At 37.7% G+C, this 21661-nt stretch overlaps 1 protein-coding gene across 1 annotated transcript in view; it reads right to left on the reverse strand.

Moving 5' to 3' along the window:
• Nucleotides 1-21361, reverse strand: part of LOC133068987 (complement factor H) — a 113561-nt gene extending 92200 nt beyond the window's left edge. Inside the window, exons 1-3 of the mRNA XM_061160002.1 lie at nucleotides 21086-21361; nucleotides 2353-2538; nucleotides 1938-2043 (exon numbers count right to left, since the gene is read on the reverse strand). Coding sequence (XP_061015985.1) covers nucleotides 1938-2043; nucleotides 2353-2538; nucleotides 21086-21143 — 350 coding nt within the window. The 5' untranslated portion in view covers nucleotides 21144-21361. The remainder of the gene's footprint in view (nucleotides 1-1937; nucleotides 2044-2352; nucleotides 2539-21085) is intronic.
• Between the last annotated feature and the right edge of the window lie 300 nt (nucleotides 21362-21661).

Genomic DNA, 21661 nt, shown 5'->3' on the forward strand with positions numbered 1-21661 from the left:
CACCAGGCTCCTCTGTCCCTGGGATTCTCCAGGCAAGAGTACTGGAGTGGCTTGCCATTTCCTTCTCCAATGTGTGCATGCATGCATGCATGGTAAGTCGCTTCAGTCATGTCCGACTGTTTGCAACCCCACAGACGGCAGCCCAGCAGGCTGCCCTGTCCACGGGATTTTCCAGGCAAGAATACTGTAGTGGGTTGCCATTTCCTTCTCCATGCGAAATACAAAGCTTTAAAAAAAAAGAAAAATTCTTCTCAAATTTATTACATTTGACGATTGGAAGCAAAAAAAATTTTTTTACTCAAAAAAATAAGGAAAGGTATTTTAATAACCACAAGTGAGAGAATTTTGAAGAAAAAAAAAAGGCCTCTTATAAACGTCTAAAGAATTGTACCTGGATAAACTTTTCCTTTGACCGTGAATGAGAGCAGTCCTGCTAGTTATACAAGTAAAAGAAACTCCTTCAAAAAGCACTTTGCCTTCTTGGATTGGGTTGATTTGTCCCTAATTCTCTAAGGGAAGAAATCGTTTCAGTAGAGTAAATAGGACTCGAACTTTTACTCTGTGCTCCTTCACACAAAGGAACAAGATGACTGGTTGTCAAAGGTTCTTCTCTGGCTCCTTTATTGGCTCCGCCTTATAAAAGAGGAACATTTCCTGCTGACTATTTTCCACCAGGGACCCAGTCATTTGCCTAAATCTCTCTCCGGAGTTCTGCGAAATTCTACACAAATCCTCCTAGTGCTACCAGCTAGGAATAAAAATAGAACCTGGGGGATAAATCTAACCTCATTTCCCACTCCGCGCTAAGTTCCCTTTAGCAGGCTCACAGGGTCCCGCATACCGAAGCCTCGGAGCCAGCCCTTCAGACGGGCGTTCCCAGTTCAAAATGGCCGCCCGGGCGCCTCAGCTTGGGGCCCTGTGCTGTCGCCGCACCGCCCACCGCGCTCTGGAGCCTGAGGCCCGCGCTGCCCCGCCCGCGGGAACCCCGCCCCGTTCCCAGCTGAGGAGACCCTGAAAAGCAGCCCTGCTTGCTTACAGTCTGCCGCGCTTATTTCTCCCACCAAGCATGGTGCGCTTGATATGTTTCTGCTTTTATAAGTGAGAAAATTGGAGTAAAGAGCTATTTTTTAAAAAATACATATAGTAATTAAGTGGTAGAGTTTTGGAATACGGGCTTACTTCAAAGCCTAAGCTCTAAAATATTCTATTGCCTCAAAACAAGAAATAAATGGGGAGTGAGTAATGATTCCACGTGTAATTTCTTCACCCTGTGTTTATTTATGTAGTATAAAAGAACAATGATCAGTTTTTCTATGTATAAAACTTTCTTCAAAACAAGGTGCCGGGAGTCACAAGAAAGGAAGGACACTGAGGAGGTAACAACACAGGGTTAAGACTAGCTGAGCTGTGGGAATCCAGCAGGTGCTTCGAAGGCACGAAGTCACCTCTTCTGAGCATAGGAGCATTTTTGGTAATTTACAGATTGTGGAAACTTAAAGAATGATAGTTATTATTTCAGTGTTCAGTTAGTCTGATTTCTCATAAATTGTATAAAATTTTATCAAAGTAGTTCTCTAATTTTGTTACCATTCCCACTGCCCCTGAGAATTCTTACTCTGCACGTAATAGGATGCGGTGAGGACTCATTGCGGAGAATTTTTATTTAAATGTGTACAATTTTCCCACTCTCCTGTAACTATACTCTACCAGAGTAATTATAATTCACTTTAATTCTTCAATGTTGAGGAGATAATCATATTATCCAAATATAGTCATTTTCATTATAGTTTATATTTTCAGATTACCTGTATGTTACTTATAAAAATGTTCACAGAAAAATATAGTAACCTTAAACACGTAAATAAGATCAGTTTCTATTTACTCTTTCCAGTATGAAAAATCTGAATTATAAACTGCTCTTTCTGTTGATGACATACCCCTCATCACACGTATAAACAACCTTTGCACCATATTCAAACTGAGTGCCTTCTGCAAGATGGAAAGAACCAAATGGAGTGTCTCCAGGGTGTGCACACGGCTTTTCTAAAATGAAAAAGAATATGATGTTAGCATGTAGCACAGAGAGTAACAAGTTACATAGGAGTTCGAGAACAGGGATATTTAATATTGTTTTAGAGGACAGAATTGAAAATATAGAAAAGTGAAAAATGCCAAAGTTATCTGTACTTTTTTTTTTAATTTTGGAAGATGACAACCCCTTTTTAAGAATGATGAGGATATATCGCTTTGTATTTAAATGACACTAGCGATAGAATTCAGCCAGTATTGCCACAATAGCATTCGTTGTTTTCACAACTTTTCACAGGTTTCACGAAAGTAGGAATTACTTACTCCGGCATATCCTTGATGGATGAAGAGACACCCATTTTCCACCCCTGCACGCCATTACGATACTCCCCAGAGTTCTGTATCCAGGGCGGCATTTATATGTAGCCTGAGTGCCCTCTCGATATGTTTGGTCATTCCAAGAACCTGACAGGATTTCTGTTTCTTTTCTGGGAGGGGGTTCTCTACAGTCTACAAAAAAAAAAAAAAAAAAAAAAAAAAAAAAAAGATGTCTAAATACAATGAAAAATGCAGTATTTTTAGGTTAGTTTTGCTTTAAAAAAAAAAAAAAACTTACACAGGTCCATCCAATGTAACTCTTAATATATATTTTTCACCTTACAAAAATTAAATCTACATAGATTTGTAAGAATAGCTTTCAAGATTCTATAATTCTGCTCTTTCTAAGGGCTTCCCAGGTAACTTAGCTGGTAAAGAATCCACCTGCAATTCAGGAGAACCTGGTTCGATTCCTGGGTTGGGAAGATCCCCTTGGAGAAAGAATAGGCTACCCACTCCAGTATTCTTGGGCTTTGCTGGTGATTCAGACGGTAAAGAATTTGCTGCAATGTGGGAGACCTGGGTTCAGTTCCTGGTTGGGAAGATTCCCTGGAGGTGGGCATGGCAGCCCACTCCATATTCTTACCTGGAGAGTCACCATGGACAGAGGAGCCTGATGGGCTACAGTCCATGGGGTCACAGAGTCGGACACGGCTGAGCGATTAAGCACAACACAGCACATTCTTTCTTAAATTCAGGAAATATTAGGCACTATTCTAAGGTTTGAAGAAACAACAGTGGATATGGAGACAAAGTGCTCGCAAAGTGTTGTCACTCTAGTAAGGAAGTTATTGAATATGTATTCAAAGATATGACGTATCCAGGTGTCTGAAATCTTCATCAAGCTCTTGTACAGTCTGCTCTACCACCTATTCTATACAATCTATTGAACCTCAGTAACCTTGGGTCTGGAGTGGTCAAGCATATGTGTAAACGTGATTGACAATCTCAAATTGAAACCCACTCTGGCACTCTAGCAATTAGAAGCCATTGAAGATAAAAATGAATAAAATCAAATCCCTACTTTTCTCAGAAAACTGTCATTAGGAAACTCATGAATTCAAAGAATAAAGTGAATTGTAAAAAGTATACACATATTAGAATGTTTTTAATTAAAATTCTATTTATGAAGATTTAATCTATACATAATTCAAAAGAAAATTATCTGCAAAATTATTTTCCACACAAAAGCACTTCTTGCAATAACAAAAGCACTAACACAACCAAAGGAAAAATACAGGAGGATGATAAAACATTTTCTTAAGAATGGCTGATAACATAACCATGACTAAAATCAAAGACATGACAATTAAGTGTAAGTGATGTTTTTGGACAAATTTCAATGGCAAAAATGTAAAGGGAATGACACTTTATTTTGTAGAAGAAGAAATCTTATAAATATTATTTTAAATAAAATTAGAGGTATAAATGACTACAGTGATTTGATGACACTTATAAAGAATCTTAAAAATGCTAATGTAAATTAAAGAATTTCAAACTGAAAAAAGATCCTAAAGCAATAATGAAAGTTTTTCTAAGATTCTTATGTACAAGATGTTTATTCCAACATTTTTATAGTGTAAAAAATAAGATATGTTAATGTGAATATTGTCATACTGTGGTACATTCACCTGAGGAAATATTTTATGGCTTTTGAAAATTGTGTTTTGGGGAATATTTAATCATATGGGTAAATGTTAGCATAAGAGTAAGGGGGAAGGTATTATAGACTTTTTGTTTCTAATATATACTATAGTGATCAAGGATCAGAATGGTCAGTACTTAAAGCTGACTTTTCAGCAGCAGTAATGGAAACCAGAAGATGTTAGCTTATCACTTCTATCTGCATAAAGCAATAATTGTTTACTTAGAATTCTACATAAAGGAAAAATTTTTTTAAGGTTCAGGATTTCAATTAATAGAATGTGAGAGAATTTGTTTTATAGATTCACATTAAGGGAAAATAAAACATGTACTTTAGAAAAAGGAAAACTATCTCAGATATAAGGTTTGTAATGAAAGAAAAACAATAACAGTACCTAAACAAATAAGTCTAAGAGAACACCAACTGTGAAACAATAAAATTGTAGTCTTATGTAATTTAAAATACATATATACTCATACACATATACATAAAATACAGGACAGCCATGCGTTAATTGAGAGAAGAAAACAGAAAATGAAGGATATAACTTGAAGGATAACAACGTCCAGAGGAATGAAGAGATATGAATCAGCTGTGATAGCTTTGATGAGGCATCAGCCTGACTGGGCATCCATCCTCAGTTATTTAAACCAACACTAATCTAGGCACTGCTGAGAAGCTACATGACAAGATATAATCCTAAACACTTAATTTTAAACAAGCTGATTATCCTGGATAACTGGTGTAGGCCCGATTAAATCACTCGAATGGCTTTTAAAGCAGGGCTGAACCTGATCCAAAAGAGAGAAGAAACTGTACTGTGGACTCAGCTTCCTTACCTGTGCTCCACCCTTTCTGACAGTCAGCCCTATGAAGTGTAGACCTGCTTACCCACAGTGCAGGCTTCCCTGGTGATTCTGCCTGCTAATGCAGGAAATGTGGGTTTGATCCCTGATCTGGGAAGATCCCATAGAGAAGGAAATAGCAGTTCTATGAAGACCTACAAGATCTTCTAGAACTAACACCCAAAAAAGATGGCCTTTTCATGATAGGGGACTGGGATGCAAAAGTAGGAAGTCAAGAAACACCTAGAGTAACGGGGAAATTTGGCCTTGGAGTACAGAATGAAGCAGGGAAAAGGCTAATAGAGTTTTGCAAGAGAATGCACTGGTCATAGCAAACACCCTCTTTCAACAACACAACAGAAGACTCTACATAGGGACATCACCAGATGGTCAATATTGAAATCAGATTGATTATATTCTTTGCAGCCCAAGATGGAGAAGCTCTATACAGTCAGCAAAAACAAGACTGGCATTGACTGTGGCTCAGATCATGAACTTGTTATTGCCAAATTCAGATTTAAATTGAAGAAGTTGGGAAAACCATGAGACCATTCAGGTGTGACCTAAATCAAACCCCTTACGATTACACAGTGGAAGTGAGAAATAGATTTAAGGGATTAGATCTGATAGACAGAGTGCCTGAAGAACTATGGACAGAGGTTCATGACTTTGTACAGGAGGCAGGGATCAAGACCATCCTCAAGAAAAAGAAACGCAAAAAAAAAAAAGCATAATGGCTGTCTGAGGAGGCATAACAAATAGCTTTGAAAAGAAGAGATGTGAAAAGTAATGGAGAAAAAGAGAGATATATCCATTTGAATGCAGAGTTCTAAAGAATAGCAAGGAGAGATAAGAAAGCCTTCCTCAGCAATCAATGCAAAGAAATAGAGGAAAATAATAGAATGGAAAAGACTAGAGCTCTCTTCAAGAAAATCAGAGACACCAAGGGAACATTTCATGCAAAGATGTGCACAGTAAAGGACAGAAATGGTATGGACTTAACAAAATCAAACATATTAAGAAGAGGTGGCAAGAATACACAGAAGAACTATATTAAAAAAAGATCTTCACAACCCAGATAACCACGATGGTGTGATCACTCACCTAGATCCAAACATCTTGCAATGTGAAGTCAAGTGGGCCTTAGGAAGCATCACTATGAAGAAAGCTAGTGGAATTGATGGAATTCCAGTTGAGCTATTTCAAATCCTAAAAGATGATGCTGTGAGAGTGCTGCACTCAATATGCCAGCAAATTTCAAAAACTCAGCAGTGGCTACCAGACCAGAAAAGTTCAGTTTTCATTCCAATCCCAAAGAAAGGCAATGCCAAAGAGTGTTCAAACTACTGCACAACTGCACTCATCTCAAATGCTAGTAGAATAATGCTCAAAATTCACCAAGCTAGGATTCAACAGTATGTGAACCGTGAACTTCCAGATGTTCAAGCTGGATTTAGAAAAGGCAGGGAAACCAGAGATCAAATTGCCAACATCTGCTGGATCATTGAAAAAGCAAGAGAGTTCCAGAAAAACATCTATTTCTGCTTTATTGACTATGCCAAAGCCTTTCATTGTGTGGATCACAATAAACTGGAAAATTCTGAAGAAGATGGGAATACCAGACCACTTTGACCTGCCTCTTGAGAAATCTGTATGCATATCAGGAAGCAACAGTTAGAACTGGACATGGAACAACAGACTGGTTCCAAATAGGAAAAGGAGTACATCAAGGCTGTATATTGTCACCCTGCTTATTTAACTTGTATGCAGAGTACATCATGAGAAACACTGGGCTAGAGGAAGCAAAAGCTGGAATCAATATTGCTGGAAGAAATACCAATAACCTCAGATATGCAGATAACACCACCCTTCTGGCAGAAAGTGAAGAAGAACTAAAGAGCCTCTTGATGAAAGTGAAAGTGGAGAGTGAAAAAGTTGGCTTAAAGCTCAACATTCAGAAAACAAAGATCATGGCATCTGGTCCCATCACTTCATGGCAATTAAATGATGGGGAAACAGTGGAAACAGTGCCAGGCTTTTATTTGGGGGGGGGGCTCCAAAATCACTGCAGATGGTGATTGCAGCCATGAAATTAAAAGACGCTTGCTCCTTGGAAGAAAAGTTATGACCAATCTAGATAGCATATTAAAATGCAGAGTCATTACTTTGCCAACAAGGGTCTTTCTAGTAAAAACTATATTTTTTTCAATAGTCATGTATGGATGTGAGAGTTGGACTATAAAGAAAGCTGAAAGCTGAGCACTGAAGAATTGATACTTTTGAACTGTAGTGTTGGAGAAGACTCTTGAGAGTCCCTTGGACTGTAAGGAGATTCAATCAGTCTATCCTAAAGAAAATCAGTCCTGAATATCCATTGGAAGGAATGATGATGAAGCTGAAACTCCAATACTTTGGCTACCTGATGTGAAGAGCTGACTCATTTGAAAAGACCCTGATGCTGGGAAAGATTGAGGGCAGAAGGAGAAGGGGACGATAGAGGATGAGATAGTTGGATGGTATCACTGACTCAATGGACATGAGTTTGAGTCTTTTTTTTTTTTTTTTTTTGATTTAAAACAAGGGTAGCTTTATTGAGTTGCTGCTCCTAAAGCATGTGTCACATATAAAGAGTAAGACACAAGGTGTGTGAACAGTTTTTACATTCTTGACCTTCCATTGTTGAAAGAAGCACTTCTTCAGCAGACCTGCCTCTTGCAAGTTACACACACAGCTCTAGAAACTGGCATTTCTCAGCTACACACAGAAGTGAAGACCCACCAGAAGACCCATTTACCAGACTGATGGAGCAAATCAACCTAGTTCTAGGGGGTTGGTGGGAAGGCCACTAATTAACTCAACAGAAATGTACAATTACAATACAGAATAGTTCAAACATACTTTTTTCCTAAACTGAATCTGACCTACAGTAGAGATTTAAAGAAAAAAAAAAAATCCTCCACTACCACTGAAACAAACACTGAAATACTTAATAATTTATAGAACTAAAGTTAAGATGAACATTGTCCCAGAGTCAAGGCAGCTGAAATAGACTTAAGCTGACTTGGTTTCAATCAAGAAGGTACTCTTCATAGAAAGATACACTCCACCTATTACCTAGATTTCAAAACTCCCCATTCAGAAAAGAACATTTTATGTAGGTTTTTCTTTGATCTGTTTAGGCATTTTAAACAGCTGCTTGATACTTCATGGAATTAGAAAGCTATGTATAACGCAGAAAGAGTTTGAGTCTTCTTCGGGAGTTGGGGATGGACAGGGAGGCCAGGTGTGCTTCAGTTCATGGGGTGGCAAAGAGTTTGACACAACTGAGTGACTGAACAGAACTTAACTGAACCAGTATTCTTGTCTGGGAAATCTCATGGACAGAGGTGCCTGGTTTGTCACATTGGGTCCCAAGACTAGGACACAATTTAGTAACTGAACAACAATAAACAGCCACAATTGCATTAGACAACTTCGTTCTTCTGATAGATCTCTATCTTGATAGGCAGGTAGGTAGTAGGTGGATAGGTAGATTTTTGTTATTCCTTATCTGCTAAGTCGTGTCTGACTCTTTTGGAAGCCCCTGGACTGAATCCTACAGTGGGTTGCCATTTCCTACTGCAGGGGATCTTCCTGACCCCGGGATTGAATCTGCATCTCCTGCACTGACAGGCGATTATTTACCACTGAGCCACCAGGGAAGCCAGATAGATAGATACATACATGAAAAGCTTTTACAATTATGTTTCTCTAGTTGAACCCTGGCTGATAAATTAATACCAAACTTTGAGAAGAAGGCATATTTTAATTTCTAAGTTAATTATCAAAATTATAGGAGCAGAATTTAGATAAAAATTCCATCCTGATTGACAGGAAAAGATTAAATAACAAGAAATAACTAAGTCAAAAAATGGCAAGATCAGAGAGAGGAAAAAATACAGTACTGGGGATTGAATGTTAGATTTTAACTCAAACATAGCAGTAATTTTATTGGATAGGAGTAGATTAAATATAGTTCAAAGTCAATGGTCTTTACTAAATTAGTATCTTGGATATTTGCCCTCTCGTCTTCACCGAAGCATTACTTAGAATAGCCAAGATAAGGAAACAACCTAAGTGGACATTGAGGAATGAATGAATAAAGAAAATGCTCTATATATGTATAGTGGAATATTATTCAGCCATAAAAAGAGGTCAGTCGTGCCATTTGCCACAACATGGATGACTCTTGAGGGTTTTTGCTAAGTGAAACAAGTCAGAGAGAGAGAGATAAAAACTATGGTATCACTTACATGTGAGGGGAAAAAAAGATAATGAGTAAAAGACTGGAATGGATTTCACCAAAAAGAAAATCCAGGTGATCAGTAAACTTATTAAAAACTGCTCAAAATGCAAATAAAAATTAAAACCCTAATAAACTGCAATTAAAATAACATGGCATTGGCAGACTTGTTTAATGTCTAAAAATCCTACTACTTGGAAAGAATGTGTAGTATTAGGTACTATTGTTGGGAAGGAAAATTGGAAATCCCATGACAGAGAGGAACTTAGCAACTCATAGTGAAGTTGAAGATATCATTATTTATTACTCAGCTATTTTCCAGCTGAGCTATTTCAAAACCAAAAGATGATGCTGTAAAAGTGCTGCAATCAATATGCCAGCAAATTTAGAAAACTCAGCAGTGGCCACAGGACTGGAAAAGGTCAGTTTTCATCCCAATCCCAAAGAAAGGCAATACCAAAAAATGTTTGAACTACCGCACAATTGCACTCATCTCACATGCTAGCAAATTAATGCTCAAAATTCTCCACGCCAGGATTCAAAAGTATGTGAACCATGAAACTTCCAGATGTTGAAACTGGATTTAGAAAAGGCAGGGGAACCAAAGATCAAATTGCCAACATCTGCTGGATCATCGAAAAAGCAAGAGAGTTCCAGAAAAAACATCTACATCTGCTTTATTGACTATGCCAAATCCTTTGACTGTATGAATCACAACAAACTGTGGAAAATTCTAGAGATTGGAATACCAGACCACCTTACCTGCCTCCTGAGAAATCTGTATGCAGGTCAAGAAGCCAGTGTTAGAACTGGACATGGAACAACAGACTGGTTTCAAATTGGGAAAGGATTACATCAAGGCTGTATATTGTCACTCTGCTTATTTAACTTCTATGCAGAGTACATTATGCGAAATTCCGGGCTGGATGAAGCCCAAGCTGGAATCAAGATTGCTGGGATAAATATCATTTACTTCAGATATGCACATGACACCACCCTTATGACAGAAAGCAAAGAAGAATTAAAAATCCTCTTGATGTAAGTGAAAGAGGAGAGTGAAAAAGCTGGCTTAAAGCTCAACATTCAGAAAACTAAGATCATGGCATCTGGTCCCATCACTTCATGGCAAATAGATGGGCAAACAATGGAAAGTGAGAGACTATTTTTTTGAGGCTCCAAAATCACTGCTGATGGTGACTGCAGCCATGAAATTAAAAGACGCTCGCTCCTTGGAAGAAAAGCTATGACCAACCTAGACAGCATATTAAAAAGCAGAGACATTACTTTGCCAACAAAGTTCCATCTAGTCAAGCTATGGTTTTTCCAGTAGTCATGTATGGATGTGGGAGTTGGACTATAAAGAAAGCTGAGGGCCGAAGAATTGATGCTTTTGAACTGTGGTGTTGGAGAAGGCTTAAGAGTCCCTTGGACTGCAAGGAGATCCAACCAGTCCATCCTAAAGGAAATCAGTCCTGATTCATTGGAAGGACTGATGCTGAAACTCCAATACTTTGGCCACCTGATGCGAAGAACTGACTCATTTGAAAAGACCCTGATGCTGGGAAAGATTGAAGGCAGGAGGATAAGGGGATGACAGAGGATGAGATGGTTAGATGGCATCACCGATTCAATAGACATGAGTTTGAGTCATCTCCAGGAGTTGGTGATGGACAGGGAAGCCTGGTGTGCTGCAGTCCATGGGGTCACAAAGAGTTGGACGTGACTGAGAGACTGAACTGAACTGAAGAGCTATGTTATTCCTAGGAATACACTAAACTAGATTTTCATGTATGGTAATATTTTATAGTCATACTTTTTTTATAATTAAAAATGGAAATAACTTCAAAGTCTGTCAACTATTGAGTGGATTGAAATTTGTATATATTTCTGCATTACAATATCACACCAATGCCACAAAATGGTACAGAAACAAATGATAGCAATCACATGAAGTAAGAAGACATCAAGTGTTACAAAATTATTTCATCTACATAATATTCAAGAACAAACATATATAAGAGGGATGTGTACATAGACATTTAAAAACTATGAAGGAAGAGCAAAAATATAATTACCATAAATATTAAAATAATGTTTTCTTATGGAAGAAAGGAAGGGGTATTAATTCAAAAGAAACCCAAGCGTATGTTGGGGATGCTCAGAAAGTTCTATATGTTGACATGGGCAGTTATAATTATTTTTAATACAGCACACATATTTTATTCACTCATATACTTCACAATAAAGATATTTAGTAATAAAATCTGTCTATACCATATGATTCTTACTTTCTGAAAAAGTAATTCATTAACAATATGACATATAAAAAGAGGAATAGATACAATTAATAATGAAGTTAATGTCTACTTATTATAATTAATATCTTTTCAATATTTCTTGCTGCTTAATTTAGATATAACTACCCTTGATATTATATGCAGAATACATCATGAGAAACACTGGGCTGGAAGAAGCACAAGCTGGAATCAAGATTGCCGGGAGAAATATCAATAACCTCAGGTATGCAGATGACACCACCCTTATGGCAGAAAGTGAAGAGGAACTAAAAAGCCTCTTGATGAAAGTGAAAGAGGAGAGTGAAAAAGTTGGCTTAAAGCTTAACATTCAGAAAACTAAGATCATGGCATCTGGTCCCATCACCTCATGGGAAATATATGGGGAGACAGTGGAAACAGTGTCAGACTTTATTTTTGGGGCTCCAAAATCACTGCAGATGGTGACTGCAGCCATGAAATTAAAAGACGCTTACTCCGTGGAAGGAAAGTTATGACCATCCTAGATAGCATATTAAAAAGCAGAGACATTATTTGCCAACAAAGGTCCGTCTAGTTAAGGCTATGGTTTTTCCAGTGTATGGATGTGAGAGTTGGGCTGTGAAGAAAGCTGAGCGCCAAAAAATTGATGCTTTTGAACTGTGGTGTTGGAGAAGACTCTTCACAGTCCCTTGAATATCAAGGAGATCCAACCAGTCCATCCTAAAGGAGATCAGTCCTGGGTGTTCATTGGAAGGACTGATGCTGAAGCTGAAGCTCCAGTACTTTGGCCACCTCATGTGAAGAGTTGACTCATTGGAAAAGACCCTGATGCTGCGAGGGATTGGGGGCAGGAGGAGAAGGGGACGACAGAGGATGAGATGGCTGGATGGCATCACTGACTCGATGGTCATGAGTTTGAGTAAACCCCGAGAGTTGGTGATGGACAGGGAGGCCTGGCGTGCTGCGGTTCATGGGGTCGCAAAGAGTCGGAGACGACTGAGCGACTGAACTGAACTGAACCCTTGATATTAGGATGACTTCATTAGTATATGCTCAACACATTACTTTAAAAATGGCAAATTCAAAGATACTTCTCACCATATTTATTCGTTGATATTATTTTCATTGCTAAACTTCGTTTCTTACTTGGTTTTATAATAATGGTCTAACATTCTATTCTAGAATATCTTTTCATAAAGACGAGGGGAAAAAATAATCTACTGAGCTGGATCCCATTTTGAAGACGTTCTACATTTCATTGAACAGAACAGAAAGTTCACATGAAACTTCATTTTTCTGTAACATATAACACTTACGTGGGCTTTCATATGCACTAGTTTTTCCTTGAATTTTGCAAATGTGTGGCAGATTTGTTAGAGAATTTTTGAGTTCGTTTTGATTTCCAAAATTTAAGTAAACATACTTTCTCTCCACTAGATGGTGCTACCACCCCATCATAAAACAACACAAACTGCCTGAACTCTTCCTACCAGCGCCCCCTTCCTCTCCCCAAGAAGCCCGAGCTTTTGGTTTCGCGTTTTCAATTAAAGATTTTTTTTTCCTTTTTGTTAACATGGAAATATTGTGTTTAATTACAAGATAATTCCACTTTCTAAATTCAGATCCACTTCATGGCATTTAGGTTGCCGGAAAAATTAATCTGTCGAATTCCAAACGTAGATGGCAGCATCAAGAGTGAAGCACTAATTTTCACTAATATACTAACATTCTGACGAATTTAGTTCCTATCCTTTCCTTATGCTCATGCAAGGAAAAAGTAAAATTTTTTTATCCATTAGCTTATTCAATTGAAATGATTTTTATTAAAGCAATGCAGTTACACAAAGGGTATTTATCCCTTTGTTACTTGCTTTGAACAACCAGACATGAAAGACAAGGATACATCACTTTCATAAACTCTTCCTACTAGCTTCTCACAATATTTACTCTGTGTAGACATATTTACTATAAGAAGAGTTCTCATATTGATTATACTTCAAATGATACGTAAGCCTCTGGTGCTTTTTCCATGAACTTTTTTTCCCCCCTTATAGTAGATGAATCATTTACTTGAATGAGTTCAGGACTTTGAAAGAATAAATTTTAAATTTTATACTTAACCGCTCTGCTGCAGCCATTGTGGAAAACAGTTTAGCAGTTCCCCATAAAGTTAAACAGTATTAACGTATGATTCAGCAATTCCCTGGAGAAGGAAATGGCGACCCATTCCAGTATTCTTGCCTAGGGAATCCGGTGGAGAGAGGAGCCTGGTGGGCTGCCGTCCATGGGGTCACACAGAGTCGGACATAGCAGCAGCAATTCCCAGGTGGCGCTAGTGGTAAAGAACCCAATGCAGGAGCCAATGCCGGAGAGATAAGAGGCATGAGTTGGGTTCCTGGGTCAGGAAGATCCTCTGCATAAAGGCGTGGCAACCCCCTCCAGTATTCTTGCTGGGAAAATCCCATGGACAGAGGAGCCTAGAGGGCTACAGTCCATTGGGTCACAAAGAGTCGGACACAATTGAATTAACAGGACACAAGGTGTGCTAAAGTTGTTATGAACGGTCAGCAGCTCAACTCCTAGATATGGACCCAAAAGAAATGAAAGCAGGGACCCGAAGAGATACTTGTACACCAGTACTCAAAGGAGCACAAGAGCCAAACAATGGAAACACCCCAGTGTCCATCAGTAGGCAAATGGATAAACAAAATATAGCAGATATACAATGGAATACTAGCCTCATAAAGGAAGGATACTTTGATACATGCCACAACATGGCTAAATCTTGAAGACATTATGTTAACTAAAAAAACACAGACACGTCCAAGAACTTTAAATGGCTTCTCTTGTCTCTATGAAAAAAAGATATTACCATCAACTACACTGTTTTTCCATTTTTCCTCTGCCATCTCTAAAATCTTAATTCTGATTAGCATAATCTGCCAGCTTGATGATCACTCATTCTGCTAACTAGTCCCCAAGCTCCCCTCTCATATTGGCATCAGAGCCACAGGTGATTTTTGCAAATTTGGTCATGCCGCTTCTGGGATTAAAATTCCCCTGACTTCTCCTTATACTTGTATGTCTCCCCTTGGCTTTAGAATCTGTATTTGGCTCTTGTCATTCTCTGATTTCATCTTATCACCTCCATCATTTATTCACAATGCCAAAGCTGCCATAGTTTGATTGTTTATACTTAGTTGAACATCTCAAATGAATTTTTTCCCCTTAGGCCTTCTGCACATGTTGTTTCCCTCCTCAGTCACTTTAACCTCAGGCACTTGGTGACTAGCTGTCCCATCTTTCAGGCTCTACTCACATGCTGCTTCCTCCAAGGGATCCACTTATCTCTAGGCTCCAAGACCCACTGGACACCCTACTACCCCTTCTCTGTCATGTTCCCTCAGCCCCTGCTTCACTTTCTTCACAGCGTAATTCATGATTCAGAATTATGTTTATGTTTACTAGAATTTCATCTGTCCTCCTGTGAAAATGTAACTTCCCAGAGAATAAGGACTATCACAACAACCTTGGGGATACATATGAAAAGAGAAAGGGGGGGGGGAACAGTACACACGATACTTAATTTTACCCATATTATTTGGACAAGTTCAACTGATTAAAGAATTAGAAATATGGAAAGTGATTGGGTTCCTCTGGCTTTACAGGGCTACTTTTAGTCCTTTGAGTAAACATTTGAATCTTAAAATCAATATCCTCCTTGTCAACCCTCATCTGGTTAACTCCTATTCAACTGTCAGAACTTACCTATGTTGTCATCACAACTCTGATATACTTCCCCCCCCGCATTGCACTTCTTACAAACCAACTCCTCAGCCCCACCCTACTCCATCCTTTTATTCCAGTCTGAGTATCTTACCTTCCCTAAGTGATCCTATAGTGTTTTCATTTATCTCCATTAAAATATATGATAAAATAAATATATTAGTGATATATAATAGCCGTTGCTTTTTTTCCTCCCAAGTGGGAGGTGCTTGGAAAGTGTTTATTGTCATAGTGCCTGGTATTTAGCAATCACTCAAAAAAAAAAAAAGATTATTGAATGAACAGAAGAATGAATGAATGAATGCAAAGCTAACCCAGAGACTTTCCATTTTATCTGTAGATTATTGATAACCTGCAAAATGTCAGATTGGATGAAGCACAAGCTGGAATCCATATTGCAGGAAGAAATGTCAATAACCTCAGATATGCAGTTGACACCACCATTAAGGCAGAAAGCGAAGAGGAAGTAAAGAGCCTCTGATGAAAGTGAAAGAGGAGAGTGAAAAAGATGACTTCAAACTCAACATTCAAAAACTGAAGATCATGGCATCTGATTCCATCACTTCATGGCAAATAGATGGGGAAAAAGTGGAAAAAAATGACAGACTTTATTTTCTTGGGCTTCAAAATCACTGCAGATGGTGACTGCAGCCATAAAATTAAAAGATGCTTGCTCCTTGAAAGTAAAGCTAAGACAAACCTAGACAGCATATTAAAAAGCAGAGACATTACTTTAGCAACAAAGATCCATCTAGTCAAAGCTATGGTTTTTCCAGTAGTCATGCATGGATGTGAGAGTTGAACCATAAAGAAAGTTGAGTGCCGAAGAACTGATGCTTTTGAATTGCAGTGTTGGAGAAGACTCTTGAGAGTCCCTTGGACAGCAAGATCAAACCAGTCAATCCTAAAGCAAACCAATCCTGAATGTTCATTGGAAGGACTGATGTTGTAGCTGAAGCTTCAATACCTTGGCCACCTGATGTGAAGAACTGACTCATCAGAAAAGACCCTGATGCTGGGCAAGACTGAAGGCAGGAGAAGAAGGGGACGACAGAGTAGAGATGGTTGGATGGCATCACCGACTCGATGGGCAATAATTTAAGCAAGATCATGGTGAGTTGGTGATGAACAGGGAAGCCTGGCATGCTGCAGTCCATGGGGTCACAAAGAGTCAGACGCGACTGAACTGAACTGAACTGAACTGAATGGATAACCTGGAGAAGAGGCATCGTAGATGGGAGCAAAAGTAAAAGATAAGACAAGGGCACAAATGTTTAGTGCTCTGTTGCATGAACCAAAAAATTTTAACATCTGTAAAATTACCTTCTACATCTTGTTTATGGGTCCTATATTTGAATTTATTTTATACTTTTTGAAGTTCAGAATCATTTTAACTTAGTTCAGAAAACTTCAGAGCACCTTTGAAGGAACATTTCTATAATCACTTTTCTATCTATTACATTTCTGGTTAACAAGGTTTAGGGGAAACTTGGCTCTCTCAGTCAAAATATCAAAACAAATAAAACTACTCTGTCAAATCTTTTTACTTGTATTATTTTGGGGATTTTTTTTTCCTGTTCCATTACTTTACTTTCTCTGAACTATTTTTATAATGTTTCCTTTTAGTCTTAAGCTAAAATGCAGCACTATTTTTTCAGTGACACCATATCCTTTTTGAGCACTATGTCCTGAGACTGGTTCAAGATGTTAAGAAATGGGTAAAGTACACATTTGTTAAGTGACCACAGGACAGGCTGCTTGGCAGAATCTCAGGGCAGGCAGGTGCGGGATGGTGTGGGGGGTGAGACGGGGGAGCAAGCGAGTTGAGAAGAAGAAAACATGGCCAAAATCGTAGGACAGTCACAGACTGAAGGAATAAAACTGGGTCAACTCAGACTGAGGCTCAAGCCCTAGCCATAAAGGCACCCAGATAAAGAATGCCTCCTTATCTGTGCTTCCACCTGTATTTGAAAACATACTTCGAGCTAAGAATAATTTTAGCAATACTTAAATAATTTAGTTCTAGTTTAAAATTGCGTGCTAAGTCACGTCAGTTGTGTCCAACTCTGTGTGACCCTATGGGCTATAGCCCTCCAGGCTCTTCTGTCAATGGAATTCTCCAGGCAAGAATATTGGAGTGGGTTGCCATGCCCTCCTCCAGGGGATCTTCCTGACCCAGGGGTTGAACCAGCATTTCTTGTCTCCTGCATTGACAAGTGAGTTCTTTACCACTAGCACCACTTGGGAAGCCCCTAGTTTGAAATTACATGCAGGTAAAAGAGTAGCATGTGCGTTCCCACACTGGACCTAAACTTAAAATCAGCAAGGCTCTCCCTCTCCTGGCCGCCCTGGGTGCATTTGCTCCACCCTTTGTTGAAGCACCCAGAGAGCACTTCCTCCATCAGATCTTCCTTCCTGGGAACACCTCATCTTCCAAATTGCTTAATTCTGTTCTTACCTCCATTCATTGCTACCCTTTGCCAACTAAAACTGTTGCAGAAAACTTATCAACATGTAATTCACAGTAAATCAGGATGACTAAATTTAACTACCCCACCTCTTACTCATGTATGGCCTTCCACATAAATTTCAGACTGGTTGAATTTATGGTATTATTAATATGTACAACATTTTAAGAGAAGAGAAGATTTTGAAGACAACTGGTCACACCATATAGGTAAATTCTCACACTACTAGCTCTGAAAATGTGAGATTTTCTGGAGAGGAAGGATTCTTACTTATCACACTAGACTTGAAACAGAGTTTAGTTTTCTGGGTTAGATAACTATATATGACATTCACATCTATCCTTGTAAAAGAGCAATTGTTATTAATTTATAATTAATTCTTATCATATCAGTTCTTTTTTGCATTAAAATTTTTATGAATTTATAATTAATTTTTATGATCATAATATCATTTTTTATTAGAGTTAACTCTAATTCAAAACCACCTTGTACTTGAAACAATAAAATATATTAAAAAAATAAATTCTCCTCTCTGTGTTGGAATAGAATCTCTCTGATATGTAACATATTTCAGGTCCTGAAAGAATGTTTTTACCCTTTTAACCTCCAGAATTACAAAACATATATCTTGCCAAGCAACACAGTCATCATGCCTTGGACATGCTTCAGCTATGTTTTGATTTATTTACTTTAATCAGCCTGGAATTTGGGGGCCATGGTTAATTTCATAGTGTATACACTTTTTGGATCTTAAAAGGTCTTCTTGAAAAATTGGTCACAAGATATTCCAGAAGGCTGAAACAATGTGTTATAACTGAGGAACTGTCATTCTAAACTCTGTAAATCTGACCAGATTCTTAGTAGCCTGGAGTGACTCCCCTTGAAGCAACTGATGTTCTTGTTCAACTAAGGATGAAAATGAAGATAACCTACTGCATTAAAAAGGTACTACTTGGTCTCCAGTATAAAGGAAAAACTTATAGAGAGTTGAGCTTATAAATTCTTCCTGTTGGTTACTATTCCTCTTTAGTAGTGATTAGTATTGTTGGGGAATGTTCACTCCTAACAAGACAGAGACCATGTAGGAAATGCTGAAAGGCTGTATCTAGTTGAGTGAAGCCCATTGTGATAACAGACACAACTGTCTTTTCTTAATGTCTCAACTTAGCATTCAGTATTCAATTTAGTATTTCTCAACCTCTCAATTTGTATTCTGTAGTTATTTCTACATAGGAGACAAAAAAAGAGGCAGATGTTGAAGTTTATGTGTATATTTTTAAATGACTAAGGCCACTCTTTAATAAAAATTTCTGTTAGGTATGCTAGACCAATGAAATTGATTGACAATTGAACTAACAGTTTCAGAAATATTTGGTGAACAAGCAGTAAAAGAACAGTTCTATATCCACTGAAAAGTGAAAGTCATTCAGTCATGTCCGACTCTTTGTGACCCCATGGACTTATCCAGGCCAGAATACTGGAGTGAGCAGCCTATCCCTTCTCCAGGGGATCTTCCCAACCCAGGAATTGAACTGGGGTCTCCTGCATTGCAGTCAGATTCTTTATCAACTGAGCTATGAGGAAAGCCCCCATATACACTGAAAGATCATGTAATTTTTCTCTACTAGCTTGTTCATTGGGTGTGGTTTTTGTGAAAACCATGAGGCTAACCTAAACATTATTTTAAATACTAAAGCTGTACTTTATCTAGAATGTGACCAGGTTTATAGCCATTCTCACTGTAATGGGTATAGACCTAATGCTCAGTTCATTAGTGGAAGCTCATGTCACATTCAAACATACATTGATGAAACATAAAATACAAATGAAATGAGCCAGCTGGAATAAATTAGAGATGCAAGGACTTTAAATCACTACTACTTAGTTTTTATCATTTATTCTTTGTAGCAACCAATTTTAAATAATAATTCAAGTTCCACTTTGTTATCACTGAAACAGTTTAATTAAATTTAGCATCAATCCTTAGTTTTAAACATGATCTAGAAACAAAACAAATCCCTAGCTTGACAAATGCAGTCGACAGAAAACCTCAGTAAACAGGATGTCAATCGGGAGGCACTAAAAGTATTCTTATTAAAGAAAAGACAGAAAACACTTGTGTAAAGAAAAAGATGCTTGGTTTTGATAACATTACATTGTTCCAGAACTCTTTACCAATGTAATCATCTCTTGGTATATTTTGTTGTAATATTAGTTATTATTGCAATATTTTTATGGAAGGGGAAATGACTGTATACCTAGTATAAAAAGTGACTGGATATATGGTTTATAAGCTAAAAATCAAGCAATCACATATTACCATGTATAACAAGAAAAGACTTTATCTTTAAAAAAAGTTTTAAACACATTTGAGAAAATCTGAAAAAATTATGAAAGGATATAACTTAAAAAAATAACCCTTTATTTTCTAGATTGAACCATCCTCAAGAATAGGGGTTTTGTTTATTTGCTAATATTCCTCACTGCCTAGAGGTTGACTTGAAATAAGCATTTGATCAAAATTTGTTGATTTAGTGAAAAATTCTGGGAATTCATGTGTGATAACTTCAGAAAAGGTCAATCAAACATCTATCCCATAATTGGTTACCTAACATGAACTAGAAAACCAAATTCCCTCCACACAAAAAATTTTTTAATCTACGAGGAAAAAGTTATAGTTTAGTTATCCAGAAATTGTCTTATAAAGAAAAAAACCCTGCACTCAGATGTGCTACTCCTAAAGGCTATTCTTCTAGAATATCTTATATACAACTATTGAGGGAAAAAATCCTATTAAGCAACTTTTATAAAGGTTGAATATGCAATTTTTTTCAAATTTATATATTTTCATTCTAATGAGGCAAGTGGTGTTTGACTCCAAGACTTTTAAGGCCATTGCAGTATCAATTATAAATGATAAGTAAATTTTTCTTTAGAAAGATTTAACGTCTCTATCTGAAATAAGTCCAATCATTGTAATATGAAGGCTTTTATTTTCTAATTTATTTTCTTGTTCTGTATATGTTCACACACTTCTTAATACTTTCACATAAGGTGAAAATTCTAAGCAAAAAAAAAAAGGTAAAGTGCATTCTATGATCATTGCAATTATGACATGTTACAGTTTTTGAAAATAATTATTAAAACGTTTTCTAAAATTTTACATTAAATAAAATTATGATGAATCATCAGATATGCCATTCAAAAAGCTGCTTATATTTTTTGACATTGTTCACAATGTCAAAATTGTCTCACACAGGAGGCCACAGAACAGTAATGAAATCACATCTTCTAGACCAAGTTTTTCTTACTGCCATAAAAAGCATGTTAGCAAATGTTTTGCAATATAGGAAAAAAATAAAAAGCAAAACTCTTACCTTGTGCAACACAAACAGTCCACAACACAAGCCACACAATTTTTGCTGGAAATCTCATTTTGGAGACCCTTCAGGGCACATCTAGCATTGACAGTGCTCACCACTGTGTCAAGTTCCCCTCTGCTAAAAACTGTGAAAAGTGCAGGAAACCACTTGCTCCAAAAGGAAGTTGAAACACAGCTTGGGAATTAAAGGGATTGCTAGATGTCCCGCCCATCAGAAACTTTGCAAAGTGAAAGAAAAATCTCAGTCAGGAGCCCCAGCAATGCCAGAGTTTGAACCTGTACTCCCACTGAAAGTGAATGCTGTGACCTGCCCTTGATTTGTTTTTATAAACCCAGGCTAGTTCTCTGGAAATGTTCAGGTTCTTGGAATGTGCATAACTGGTAATACTCTGCATTTCATAAACCCTCCGATTAATCAGACCTATTCAGATCTCCCATCTGTAACCTCAAGAGATTAAAAAATAAATAAATAGAAGCTCTTTCAAATTCATTTACAGAACTCGAGGTTAGGCAATGCTTTCACAATCAAGACCCAGACAACAAGAATAGACTTTGCCAAGAATGCAAGTGC

The sequence above is a fragment of the Dama dama genome, chromosome 14 (genome assembly GCF_033118175.1).
Source record: "Dama dama isolate Ldn47 chromosome 14, ASM3311817v1, whole genome shotgun sequence".
NCBI classification, from domain to species: domain Eukaryota; kingdom Metazoa; phylum Chordata; class Mammalia; order Artiodactyla; family Cervidae; genus Dama; species Dama dama.